Source organism: Triplophysa rosa, linkage group LG17 (genome assembly GCF_024868665.1).
Source record: "Triplophysa rosa linkage group LG17, Trosa_1v2, whole genome shotgun sequence".
Taxonomy (NCBI): domain Eukaryota; kingdom Metazoa; phylum Chordata; class Actinopteri; order Cypriniformes; family Nemacheilidae; genus Triplophysa; species Triplophysa rosa.
In genome coordinates this window covers 21003106-21017479 of record NC_079906.1, presented here as the reverse complement: position 1 = coordinate 21017479, position 14374 = coordinate 21003106, and the positions used below count along the sequence as shown (strand labels likewise).

Genomic DNA, 14374 nt, shown 5'->3' with positions numbered 1-14374 from the left:
CAAATAAACCAATACACTTCGACCAATTGTCTTTCTTTGGAGGTGAAAAGTTACATTTATTCTTCAAATGTCTGTATTTGGCTTCAGAATGTGAAATTGTGTCTCTTTGACCCCACGACAGTACGATGCCTTTAATATCAAATTCACAGCACTTAAAAAAAGCATCACAGTTCCTCGAATCAGATTCCACCGTGGGAGTAAACTAAACGGTCACGTCGAGCAGCTTTAGATTCACACGTTTGACAGCGCAGTGAGGTGTGAGACAGCATTGTGCCTGTGCTGGCAACAGAATCAAACCTCTGAACTGTGTTCTGTCAGACACGTCTGGTGGAAAGATCACATCGTCCACCTTCTGTAAACACGGTATTCTTAACACAGAGAGCGGTAACATATGCTCGTTTTATCCTTTATTTTTCTTTAAAAAGGAAATTATCATTTCTAATTCAAAATTAATAAATACACATCTGTGACATTGTACATAAACATCCTTCACTACCTACAGTACAGACAAAAGTGCTTCATACGCAGAATAGAGGATTGTGGGTAAAATACAGAGAACTATTTGCTTTTAAAAGTTACACTTAAAACCAATTCCTCGCAAGGACTTTCAATTACTTAAAATCTGAATTTATTCTTGTTTCTGATCAGGATGTAAAGCCATTAAACTGTGAAATGTCTAATGACAGACTATGACTAAACCCCCTCACATAAACCTGAAATATTTGCATTAAAACATCGCTCGCATGTGAAGCGTGTGCGTTTGTGCATATCCATGTAGCTTCTCTCTTTGAACCGTCATACTGTAAAGCTTTCATTTCTTGAGAAGAACACATCTTTTTATCAGTCGACACACGACCCATCTCTTTGTAAGAACCTGCAGATCTGGATTATCAAAGCATTCATACAGACAAAAAAAACCTAACCGTGTATGTGTGATTTAAACACAACAGATATAAAAGTGGCTTTCATAACAAATGGACTGCCTGTGTGATAAGTCATGTGACAATTTGTGAACAAAATGTGCTCATTAATCTTCGAGTGGTCAAAATAATCTTGGAAGACGTGAAAGTGAAACGAATAACAGAAGATGAAATCATCAACTTTAGTGATGAAAATAGTATTGGACCCTTAATTGTGCAAAAACGTAGACAAGAAACACAAAAACAATGCTACTGTTTGTGTAAGACTGACCCTGTGAAAGTGAGAGAGAGAACCGTTTCTGTTAAAAAACGATGAAAATTGTGCTCATGTTTGGAAATCAGAGGTCAACTCTTTTTAGGTTTTGTGCAGGAAATGCATCGGAAGGGTCCTGACAGTCTTTAGGTGGCCAAACGTGTGCCTGAGTGAGAGGATTTCTGCTGATAACCAGCTGCAGCGGCTCTCCGGCTTCTGTGATCAACGGCACGGCGAGACAACAGTCAAAGTCACGTGTCCGTGCGTGATTCACCTAGACAAAAAAATACTTTTTGTAAAGAGCTTAATATGATTACTTATACTGCATTTGAACACAAAGTATACACAAAAACCTGTTTTAAGGGTTAAAGAATAGTTCAGTCGAAAATCTGTAGGTTCCCGTGTATGAAATTTGGCGGCATCTAGTGGTGAGGTTGAGAATTGCAACTAACTGCTCACTCCACTCCTCCCCCCTCCCTTTTGAAGCACTATGGAGGCTTAACACGGGGCTAAGATAGCATCACGTTTTCACTTCTTTGCTGAAGGAGATCACGTATTTATGAAACGCGCTCTGTAGAGCAGTTTGTCCGTTTAGGGCCACTGTAGAAACAACATGGTGCATTCCATGTAAGGGGACCCACGGTGTATGTAGATAGAGATAGCTCATTCGAAGGTCATAAAAACATAACGCTTCATTATGTGAGGTCTTTATACACCTCTGAACACATAGTTATGTGTATTATTATATTGCATTTCTGTTAATAGATCCTCCAAAAAATGACACACAGCACCTCTAAATTCTGTCATTATTTAAAGTGCAACCTGTAAGTTTCGTTGGTTTAAAATTAAAATCTATTATTGAGAAAGTACATTGTTTATACCTCGTCTTTATACCTATATCTTGCTATAATTCAAAACGGTAAGCTTTAACATTAGCTTTAATATTACTTTTACAAAGATGTTGGGTGTACTGTTCCTTTAAAAACAAGTCGCGTCAGCTAGAATTCGGTCTGGCGTATCACCTGTAGAATACGGTCAAATGGGCGTAACCCAGCTTGGTCGGCAGGCCCATCGGGACGGATCATGTTCACGTAAACACCCTTATCCAGCAGACCTTCGGACACGCTGAAGCCAAAATCCCTGCTGTCAGGATCTTTCCGTAAACAGATCTGAGATAAAAGAATGATAAAACTCACAGTATCTGATATTATTATAAACCTGGAGCGTCTGGAAAAGTGGACGTTACCTTGTGAAGCTCTAATGGCAGAGAAGGACTGGTGTCTCTCATGTTCTCGGAGGTCCATTCTGGGCTCGGTGCAAGAGCTTTGGTCGTGATTTCGTTTTGTTTTTCAATATCTTCTCCCAAGCTCAATGTGCTGCCTGACATCATAGTGGCCTGCAAACCATACACATCCCAAAAAAATATACATTTAGTCATCCTCAACATGCTTCAAAATCTGTATTTTTCTGTGGAACACAAAAGAAGATATTTTGAGAAATGTCCGTACAATAGAACTCAATGGGGCTCAGTGCGTGCTGTTTGGATAAAAACGTTATTTAAAATATCATCTTTTGTGTTCTGCAGAAAAAGTCTTATAGGCTTATTATAATGAATAAATGTAACTTAATTTTGGGGTGTACATTCTGATGACATTACCTCAAGCTCTCTGAGGATTTCGGACTGGCCACAGGTCTCCAAGTCCTGAAGAGCTTGCGACCAATAGTTCTCCTGAGCTTCTGTATTGTTGTTGTAACAGCGTGCGGGACTGACAGATCTGTGTCAATGCAAAGGAACCTGGGTAATGTCAGGCTGGGTGTAGTATTGTGGTATATCGTTCTCTCTCTCTCTTTATATAACTGTAATGCAGGGCATGATGGAAATATATCCTTATCAACCACAAGAAAAATGGCAGAGAATCAAAGAGGCCGTGAAATAGTCTCAGTGAAAGGAGAATAAAACATGAGCAGTAGAAAAGAAGAAGCAGAGAATGACGGGTGACAGCGAGCGGCCCACAGATGATTAGTAAGGCAGACGAGACACAGAGAACCTGAGAAGAAAAAAAGAAAGAAGTGGAACATACAGACAGTGGAGGCAAATAGGCATGAGGTTTACGTGCTAGACGTGACGTTTAATAAAAACATCCAAATGTCCAAAAACGTTCTCTTGGAAACTAAAAAAAGTCTGGTATTTATCTCGATATAAATTGATATGAAATTATATCGTGAATTAAAAAGGCGCACCAAATACTTTCCACATTGAATTCAGTTTTTCAACATCACAGTGATGAGAACAAGCTTCGTTTGGCATTACAAAAATAGAATTTAGAACCAGAATGTGTTAGTCATGAAGATGTCAATGTGTGTGTTTGTTCATGTTTGTATATCCCGGTGGGGACCTAAACCTGAATGCACACCAACACATGGGGACTCGTGTCACCGTGGGGACCAAAATTGAGGTCCCCATGGGCAAAAAAGCTAATAAATTGTACAGAACAATATTTAAAAAAAATCTAAAAATGCACAAAGTTTTCTATGAGCTTTAGGTTTAGGGGATAAAATATACAGTTTGTACAGTATAAAAAACATTACACCTATGGACTGTCCCCACAGAGATAGTAAACCAGACATGTGTGTGTTTATGTGTGTGTGTGTGTGTGCAACAAAAACTAAAAAACACGCCACAATGTTCTAATACAATGCAACTATATTTCTATAACAAACAAAATAAATGCAAAGTATGACTCTAAATGACTTCGACTGAACTCTCACCCAGAGTATGTCCAATCCTCTTCACCTAACCTCCCATCATACACTGCGTTTCGATGGGCGTGTCTTCTGGAGGTCAGTGGGCTTCTGTGATTGGTCTGTCTCCAGTCATTGGGGTGAAGGTTGAAATCATTTGCTCTATGGATATAAACACCTGAAAACAAGAGACTTTGAATTAAGCTGCGTTATAACAAAAAAGTTGACTTAAAGGTACAGTACACCAAAAAATGAAAATACCGTCACCTTCGTATAATATCAGACATGTGGACCATTTTATCCCGTTTATGGTTGTCTTTCATTTTTGTACGAGTTACTTCTTTAATTTAACCAAACGTCTTTAAATGACCCCAATCGCACAGCGCTCACGGGACATATTCTAGTCCTAATTTTCTGAAACCCTCCAACCCACTCCATCCATGTCCAAATGAGTTCATTAACCCTTCCCGACCTTCTATTTAACTTCAGTCAGCATTCAATTAACTTCTTCATTATCTAATCCGCTCACCTTGACTTCCATAGCCAGGGTCCAGAGCAGAACTATCCCACGAGTCCATTGCCGAGTCCAAACTGGGCGGTGTGGTCAGGCGAAGTTCAGAGTATTTGCCCCGCCTGAGAGAATCTGATTGGTCGTCCTCCGTGTCACTCACGCATGAAGGCGATCTGGACGGGCTGCCTCTGTCCGACTCTAACATAGCTGGTGCAAGAGGAAAACACACATATAGGTCACGAGAGCATGGGAGGTTATGAATTATTCATGAAGACGCTCCTACGATTGGATCTTATTGTCTGCCTTTAAACGTGAATGGATGAATTTGACTTCCCATCTGTCCTTGTTGTGTGTGTTTGACACTTACGATCAGAGCGTTTCTTGATTTTGAGTGTGACGGTGTCTCCAGCGGTCTGCAGTAGATGAATGGCCTCGCTCAGAGGTTTTCCCTTCAGACTCATGTTATTGATCGCCAACACTCGATCGCCGATGTGAAGCGCACCAGTCCTGCACACACACAACCATTCTTTGGAATCATTGCAGTTCTCAGATTCTCCACTAGGCGTCACGTGAGTTTGATGCACGTGCGAGCACCTGTGCGCGAGGCCGTTTCGGGTCAAGCTGGAGATCAAAATGGGATTGAAGGGTTCCTCTGTGCCCGAAATGGTGATTCCAAGTGGACCTCCGTGTCTCTTGAGCTCTACGGTGAAGATGACCGAACCAGACGACTCCGATTCATCTATAACACACAGATTTACATTTAGATAGCAAATATGAATGGCCAGCGAGTTATACAAAGATGATGATATAGCGTGACAGTACACTCACCCAGGTTATCTTCATCTTTCTGAATGCGCAGTTTGACCATCCCCTCGGCCTGCTGGAGGATCATCACGGCCTCGTCCATCCCACAGTTATCCAGTCGAACATTATCAATAGCCAATAAACGATCACCCGGCTCCAAAGTTCCTATTCTACAAACACAGATTTGTTTCACTATATTAGTAAGCTTTTATTCCCGTCAGGTTTATTTCCTATACTCGAAACCTCAACAAACCTGCGGACAGCAGTAAATTTACAGCAAGATTTCTCAACTTTTTATATTGCCAAAAATGCAAGTTTCGCTTTATTTAAGACCTTTCTTTTCAAATATGTCCCCTACGTATAACCGTGCATAACTAAAACAGGAACAGAATAAGTGTTAAACAGTTTATTGCTTTAAAACATGTCATAGCATATTAAATCTATTAGTGATTGTGTTGTAGTGCAGGTGTACCTGTGTGCAATGCTGCCTTTCTGTATCTCAGAGATGATCAGAGGTTTTCCGGGCTTCTTGCTGGCTTTAAGACAGAATTGATATAAATGTGTATCATTTGTAGTAACGGGTTGTATTTTGAGAGCTTTCGAAGAGGCAATGCAATAAATAAAGCAATTTCACACGGACAATACAAATGTAGTGTAGACAATTTGTGTATGAACATTAATATAAATAAAAGGCGAGACATTACTATGGCCTCTCTGAGGAAACTTGTATTGCTCAATGTTACAGCTCTGTACATTTGATGGAGTTCTCATTTGTGTTTTATTTGAGTTTCAACTCTCAGATGTTTCTCTTAAAATTGCTTGGATAAAAATAAACAAACGAGACTGTAATTGTTGAAATACAGTACTATGGAGGTGTAATATAAATGTAGATTGAATAAGTAAAATTTGCTGAGAAATGTTTTAGCTCATATTAAGATCTTCAATAATATTGACTTTTGAATTATTATTTACATTATTGAGATACAGAAACTCAAATGACATTTCTGACTTTTTTTTCTCAGGAGAAATATCTTAGACTTAAAAAAATCTGCTTTTCATTCAATCTGATGTCTAGGAGAAACAATTGAGATATTAAAAAGCCCTCTTCTGGGATTTGTCTTTCTTATGGGCTGCACTATAGGTCAACAGTGCCCCCTGTTGGCCATCACTCACCACTGATAGTAATACCCAGTTCCACTCCTCGTCTCTTGGGCATCTTCACCTGAAATGTGCCACTGCTGGGGATAACCGACTCTGTGTGAATCGCAAAACAACATCAAGAACTACACATCACGAATCCATTGACTCGCATTTAAAATCAATGTCTTGTTGTACCTGCAACTTCAAACTCCACCTCCAGCGTGACCTTATTGGCCAGCGCAGCATCTCGGAGCAGCTGATTGGCTTCTTCCAGTGTTCCGTCCTCAGTTGGAATTCCATTAATTGAAAGAAGTCTGTCTCCGACTTGTAACACTCCACACCTGAAAAACAAACGACACGCGTCAACGTTGCATGTTGGCGTATTCATACGATGTCTATTATAAACAGGCCTATAATGAAGAAGCGGTCAAAATAATTGTGCAAATAAAACTTTTACGCAGATTAATTTTGTCGCAATGCGTTCTGGGAGTGCGTTCTCTGTGAAGGGCACATGTGATGCTGCCTTACAATTCAGCTGAACCAAAAAATGCTCTTCTTTATTCCTGATGTTTTGGTTTTGATAAACGCTGCGAGTTGCAAATTTGTGACTTACGTCAATAGTATGAAGTCACAAAACCTCTAGCAAACTGTGACAGGTGATCTAGTTACAGAGTCAGATGAGGCAGGTGTGTGTGCGTAGATTTCGGGTCCACAGCCTCTGAACGTACAGGACAATCGTGTCAGCACGCATCACGTCTCAATGGATTCGTACCTCTCAGCAGGTGTGTCGGGCTCTATAAATCGGATACAGGCGGGCGCGGACAGCGGTTCTGTAGCGAACACACCTCCCTGTAACTGAATCCCAAAGCCGATAAGAGGATCTCCTCTCAGAACCACCTCACTGGTCTCGATATGCACGACCTGACCACCGGCGCCCACTGTACTCGATGCCAGAGATACTGATATATGAGAGAGAGAGAAACAACAACAACAACATGAGTTCAGTTGATAATTCATTTATAATAATAATAAATCTCATCATATATGTTTAAATAATATTAAAAAACTGAAAACTCCATTTTTTTAAATCATGTTTTTTTATTGTGCATTCCAAGTAATATCTAGTAATGTAGTTGTTTTCATGAAGTAATAATAACTCAAAAAATACAGCTAACGGACACAATAAAACACGACATGAACAATAAAAAACATGATTTTTGAAAATAAAATACATAATAAATTATATATAATAAACCATTCTTATGTATCGTTAACCAGCTGAATGTAGTTTGTTTATAAAGATTTGGAACACCTTAGGGGTGAATAAATTATGACAGAATTTTCATTCTTAAGTGTTTATGTTTGTCAAGCAATAGTAGCTTGACACAATAATTCCATTAAAATTTAAGTCTATCAATTAACTGCATCTATACTTAATATATCTAATAACTAAAACATCTGTTTTACAGTAAACATGTTAGTAAACAGTAGAGACATAAGGTTATATAAACCATTATTATATACATTATATATTAACATCATTATTGCCATAATAACAATACACTATATATTTACATTAAAAGGGTAATATATTGTATACAGTACTACATACATATGGTAATATATAGTATACAATAATACAAAATATGCGATCTAAAGTGTGGATTTATCCGTTATTGTATAACAGATTTAACAGAGTCACTAAACTTGGTCAAAGCTGAAAGGCTTGCGAGACGATAAGAGAAATGCAGTGTTTTGACTCACAGTGATCTCTTCTCCTGTGTCTCTTCTTAGTGACCGCACAGCGAGGGCTGGAGGGGTAAGAGGGCAGGGTGTTGCTGGGGAACGTGTTGGGGTACTGGGTCCCGCAGTTGTAACTGTGAAAGCCGGATGTGTTTGTGGAGCTTCCAGACGTCACAGCTGGAGGAGAGAGAAAACTTTAAGACTACAGACAGACGTTGACTATAATGTTTAATATGATTGAACACAATACTATCTTACTGCACAATACTGTACCTTCCATATTGTGTTTTTTGTAAATAGTATGTGAAACAATATGCATTAGGCAATTTCAATTTGTACTGTGCAACGTTTACCTTGAAAATAATTGTTTCAATTTAAAAATGTAACATTGGAATATATTTCCAACACACAATGTAAATACTGCACATTATGCAGAGACACACAGGAGTGACTCACATCGGCAGTGTGACGGTGTTGGGGTGGTGTGACTCCAGGCTGAAGGGGTTTTCTGGAAGGGTGGAGGAGCGCTGATGTAGTTCTCGCTCGAATCCCACGGACGGTGACTGCTCTTCTGAACACGTACTGCAGATAACACACATGCACAAACACGCTAAGTGGATGACTTCTGCTAAACACAATTCGTGTTCCAGCACTCACAAAAGTTCTGATGTTAATATTCATTTTCATTGAGACTGATTATTGTTCGTGCTTCGTTCACTTCTTTATACACAACGCACGCTTGTTTCCTCCATGCTCTCTTTCTTACATTTTCTGGCCAGCTGTAATAATGCTGACAGCAGTGGAGGAAGCATTTTAGGACTCTCTTTTAATAAACGTTAGAAAACAAACACAGAGGATGAGAGACATTGTTCGGTGACGCACCTTTCTATCACACAGCTCTGCTGCTAATCATGCTTAATTGAGCACATGCGCCGGTCGTGCTCGTTAGAACATGCCACGCCCATCACAACATGCCAAAACAGTTAAGCCACACCCAACAAAATATGCAACCGAAGCCAGTAGAAGGCAAGCCTGCAACCTTTGGCCAAAAAAGTGGCTTCACCGGAGCGCAGGAATGGAGACCAGGTGCTATAGTTTCTTGAATGGATGTCAATGGGTTTTGTCAGCAGTTACGGGTTCTCTAATTGGAAGTATTACAGAGCCTTCCATCTCCCTATAATAAGAGTATCTCTGATGCAACACCGTTTTCTCATGCTTAGTAAAGTGTGCACTTTGTAGTACACAGTAAGCTTCCTAAACATATTCCACGTCCGAAATCGCCTACTTCCATACTACACAGTAGGCGAAAATGAGTACGAGTTATGAATAGTATGTCCGAAACCTCAGTATGCCAAAAACAGTAGGCGAGAAATACCCGGGTAGTCTACTACTTCCGCCCGAGATTCGTGAGTGTGGATCGGATGGACACTTCTCTATCCCATGATGCCACGGGAGCTGAGCAACGGTCTTATTTCAAAAGTAAATGAAATAAATATAGCGGAAAACTAAGGCGGACGTCTGTTTTTAATGCAAGTGCCAATAAATGAATTTCTCGTGGCTAAATTATGTTTTTATCTGCGCCAGGTTGTTGTCAATACGTCATAGTTCAAAGAGCATATTGTCACATGACAATAAAACATGGCGGACGCGAAACCCAGCAAACACAGAACGTTCCCCTAACGTTAGGAGAACGTTCCCCTAACCTACAGGGAACGTTCTATTAACGTCAAGAAAACTTTCCTGGAAAACCAACAGGGAACGTTAGAATATCTGTTCTGGGAACCATGCGCTAACGTTCCCAGAACGTTCTGGGAACCAAAAATTGTTTGCTGGGAATGTATTCATACTACTTCCACTCATACTATAGCCTATAGAACGTACTTATTCCAATTCAATACGTACTGTCACAGTATGCGATTTCGGACGCAGCAATAGTCTTGGTTTCTGCAATGTATAATCTGTGTGCATGGAAAATAATTACACATGTGAGATTATCAGAGATAGACTCTGATACAAATATACAGATACAAATCATTTTACAGCTCCAGCCCGTGTTTATATTGCATTGCTGGAAAATCCAATGATACAGTTAGAATGACATACACCACAAAATGTGTGTGTGTGTGTGTGTGTGCGCGCACTAAAGTCTGTAGGGTAGGGGAAATCTTGCTTTTAGCTACTGCATATTAAAATGACTCATGATACATGTTGTAAAGTAGCCCAAAGCAGATTACTAACAACCACTATAAACTCACTGTGGCACACATAAAGGTCAGTGAGAGAGAGAGGGCAGTATAAAGCAGCAGCTGTGAATTAGAAGATGTGAACACAATTAATGTTTTATCGTCATCTTGTGATGATTGTTATATCCAACACATTTTCACAAATGTATTAGGTCATCATTCCGCGTGCACATCAAATATGTGTGGGTATTATCTGCACATGTGGGTGTTAAAGACGGACCTGTATCGTGTACAGATACGGTGTGTTCAGAGGGCAGGATCTCTAGTTTGGTGAGTTCAGAGGAGTTTGACAGGAGCTGTTGTGCCTCCATCAGTGAACAGTGCTCTGTACTCATGCCATCTATAGCTAAAAGAATATCCCCAACATGCAAAGCACCACACCTGAGAGAGAGAGAGAGAGAGAGAGAGAGAGAGAGAGAGAGAGAGAGAGAGAGAGAGAGAGAGAGAGAGAGAGAGACGGCAGGTGATAGACAGAGCAAGAGAGAGAGAGAGCATGTGATAACAAGTGAGAAAGTCATTTATAAGGAGCAATGTGAGAAACGGGAGGTGAGTCAACAACTGGAAAGGTGTGAGGAGAAAGATTTATGATGGAAAAGAGATGGTGAAGTTTAACTGTAAAGACCGAAATATAGTGAGATTTAAAGTCTATTTCACTGCAAAAAATGACAGTCTTGCTAAGCATTCTTGTCTTGTTTTTAGTGAAAATATCTAAAACTTCTTAAATCAAAATACAACTACTTGACAAGAAAAGTGACCCAAGATATTTGGTCTTGTTTTATGAAAAAGAATGTAGGAATTAAGTAAGTTTATGGTAAAAACAAGCAAGTAATTGTATTTTGATTTAAGAATGTTTAGATATTTTTACTACAAAACAAGACAAAGACACTTTTTGCAGTTCTTTATATCAACTTGACAACAACTTAAATAAGGTTTACAGTACATGACTTTCAATCTGGCTTGACGAGATCTTGAACAAAACCTGACGATGATGATATTATCATATTATCCGGCATGATTATTTATTATTTCAAAAGCCTAAACTATTTTAGACATACAATATTTCAATTTTAACTAGGAACTGCTACAATTTTAACGTGACAAATATGAATCGCTTGGCCAAACATCGATTGATTATTGAAGATGAAGTATCATAACTCTTCCACTTCTTTCTTTCTTTCTTTCTTTCTCACTTTTTACAGGTACGTCTATGACAACTGTTGAAAAATCAAAGCAATTCTCATGGTGATCATGTGTGCCCGTGTGTGTCCTCACCTGTCGGCGATACTAGCAGGTTTGATCTTCTGGATTGTAATGACGTGTTTGTTCCTGTAGGGGGAGGAAGTGAGACCGAGTCCCAGTACTGAGCCTGTGGTGCGAGAGATCTCCACCTGCAGCGGTCCAGAAGACTTCTGCACTGAAGCTGACAACCGGTGAAAGAACAATCAAGACATGCAGAGGAAAAAAATGAGAAAACAGTTTGTAGAAATTATTACGTTCAGTCGAAAAAAGGAAATTCTTCCAAAGTTCAAAGATCTCTTATTACTCAGAAGTTGCTCTTTCATAGACTTTAGTTTTTCATTTTAGTGTAAACTCTCAGGTGTTTCTCCTAAAATGTAAATTTTTTAAAAATCTTGCTACTAGAGGAATTAAAATAATGTATTGAGACACGTTTAGATTTGATCTTTTGAGCTTGGTATCCCAGCAAACCTGAGTACATGAGATCTCTTTTTATACTGCAGTATACACACACGATAGATTATTAAGAGAAAAGAGAAAAGAATACTAGTAAAAACAGTATTAATGAGATCTCATTTTCGATTTGATTTGTCACTTTTCCGAAATTCCAGAAACAAGAAAAAAACATGTTGATCTTGACAGAGAAAGAGAACAGACCTACAAAATGAATGTGGACAACATCTTTGGGAAGGATGACTTTATCAGAAATATTTAGACACATTTATATTTGATCCTTTGAGACGGGACTCTTTGGATACCAATTATTCAAGCCTTATTTCTACAGACTTCGTTTTATCCCTAGGAGTAAAAAACATAGTAATCTCATTAGTGATTCGTAAACCTTGTCACAGATGTTTCTTTTAACAGAAACAACAAACGCATTTTGATAATGAACGTGGACGACATATCTTGCATTAGGGAGAATAATTATATCAGACATGTTTGACTTTTGATCTTTTGACCTTGGTATGTTGGCAAATCTGAGCACAGACATGAGAATTATACTGGAGACGGAAGTGGGATTATTCAAGCATTTCAAAAACAAACAAACGAAAAAAGTCATCTTCACGATTCGTCTTTCCTACGAGACTCTAGCGGGGTTTCGAGTCTAATTAAAGCCTCGTGAGAGTCTGTGTGCATACGAGCGTGCTGAAGTGTGTCTGCATGCACGTGCGCGTCTGCTCAGCTCACCCATGATGGCGATGTCGTATTCGATGAGGAAGAAAGCCTCGTGGCCACTCTGCATGATCAGGGTCAGAGCGTCAGCATGTTTCTGTCTGTTCAGAGCCACTCCGTTCACACTCAACACGCGGTCGCCGGCGCGCAGGGTTCCCTCCCTGATGAAGAGACAGACGGAGAGACCGCAAAATGAAGTGAGACACTGTATAAGCACTGTAGATAAAAGTGGCGTAAAGTCATGTTGCATGAGCGAACATGTTTTTTATTATAAAGGAGATATTATGGGCAAAATGTTCCAGAAGAAAATGTATTGCTCAGGAGATTTGATGGGAGTTCATAGTTGTGTTTCTTTTAGGTGTCAGATGTATCTCCTAAAATGGCTTGGGAGAAATAAAATAGAAACAAATGACACACACAATACCGCATGCTTTCACAGTGACACCAAGATAACACAAAAATAAAGCAATGTATAAATAAACACCCACAAAGACATCACATCAGCACAGATACACAGTTACACGGACAGGCAAAAAGAAACCGAGAGAGTCTAAAATAAGCATTTTTACTTCCGTCCCCATAACACGACTGTCTGGCATTAGAATCTCGCGCACAGAAGTGAAGCGAGTCATGATCTCACCTGTCTGCAGGTCCTCCGGGCCTGACGTAGGTCACCACTAGAGGTCGAGCCTTATGCCAGTCCTCATGGAAGGCCCCTGAAAACATGTAAAACACACACCTGACATGCCAAGCTGATCGCTTGAGTCATAACACACACACACACACACACACACACACACAAACGCACACTACCTTCTGGCTCTGAGCAAACACACATTCATGCTTTGAATAACATTCTGAAAGATTGAAGATATATTCAAGACAAGTTAATGCTATTCACAGTATTTACAGTGTGTGGCTGTCATTTACAACAGGAATTCTGTTTAATGTCACTGTATATGAGTTATTGTTCATTTTACAAACTGAAAAGTCAGAATTATTGTCTAATGTTTAGCAGATGCTGTCAACTGGTCTTTAAGGGACAGTTCACCCAAAAGTGAAAATTCTGTCACCATTAACTCGCCCTCTTGTCATTTCAAACCTATTTTGAAGAAAGCTGGTAACCGAACAGCACTGGACCCCATTCCCTTCGATTGTATGGACACAAAACCAATGCAAGTGAATGGGTGCCGGTTAACAACATTCTTCAAAATATCTTCTTTTGTGTTCCGCAGATGAAAGAAAGTCATACAGGTTTCAATCGACAAGAGGGTGAGTTAATTATAACAGCATTTTCATTTTTAAATAAGCTATCACTTGAACTTAATTTAAGTGAACGGTAGTATCATTTAAAGTCCCCATGAAATCAAAGTTAATTTTTTTGGCTTTAATGTGAATATTTTCAGTTTTAGGGTCATTAGTTATTTGTGAAAACAGACACATTGATGGTTCGGTACCTCTCAGGACGAAACCAAAGCTGTTGCCCTCTTTCTCTACACACACTTCAATAGTCTTGGAGATCACACTGCATGGATTACTGGGGGCTAAAACACACAAACAAAAGTCTGTGTTACAGGAGGCTGAAAAAGACAAATACTTCAAACAC

At 39.5% G+C, this 14374-nt stretch overlaps 1 protein-coding gene across 3 annotated transcripts in view; it reads right to left on the bottom strand.

The window, feature by feature from the left end:
- Positions 1 to 394: 394 nt before the first annotated feature.
- The window catches only part of grip2a (glutamate receptor interacting protein 2a), a 23601-nt gene continuing 9621 nt past the window's right edge, over positions 395 to 14374 (bottom strand). For 2 of the 3 annotated variants that reach the window (XM_057356085.1, XM_057356086.1), the window contains exons 5-24: positions 14226 to 14312; positions 13409 to 13484; positions 12784 to 12929; positions 11629 to 11776; positions 10577 to 10737; positions 8570 to 8695; positions 8135 to 8290; positions 7143 to 7329; positions 6566 to 6711; positions 6404 to 6484; positions 5703 to 5766; positions 5255 to 5400; positions 5021 to 5165; positions 4794 to 4933; positions 4445 to 4633; positions 3943 to 4093; positions 2831 to 2948; positions 2420 to 2569; positions 2196 to 2342; positions 395 to 1447 (exon numbers count right to left, since the gene is read on the bottom strand). In XM_057356085.1, the coding sequence (XP_057212068.1) occupies positions 1259 to 1447; positions 2196 to 2342; positions 2420 to 2569; positions 2831 to 2948; positions 3943 to 4093; positions 4445 to 4633; positions 4794 to 4933; positions 5021 to 5165; positions 5255 to 5400; positions 5703 to 5766; positions 6404 to 6484; positions 6566 to 6711; positions 7143 to 7329; positions 8135 to 8290; positions 8570 to 8695; positions 10577 to 10737; positions 11629 to 11776; positions 12784 to 12929; positions 13409 to 13484; positions 14226 to 14312 (2753 nt within the window). In that variant the 3' untranslated portion in view covers positions 395 to 1258. Of the gene's footprint in view, positions 1448 to 2195; positions 2343 to 2419; positions 2570 to 2830; positions 3222 to 3942; positions 4094 to 4444; positions 4634 to 4793; positions 4934 to 5020; positions 5166 to 5254; positions 5401 to 5702; positions 5767 to 6403; positions 6485 to 6565; positions 6712 to 7142; positions 7330 to 8134; positions 8291 to 8569; positions 8696 to 10576; positions 10738 to 11628; positions 11777 to 12783; positions 12930 to 13408; positions 13485 to 14225; positions 14313 to 14374 lie in introns of those variants that run through there. The other variant, XM_057356087.1, reaches the window with a different exon arrangement.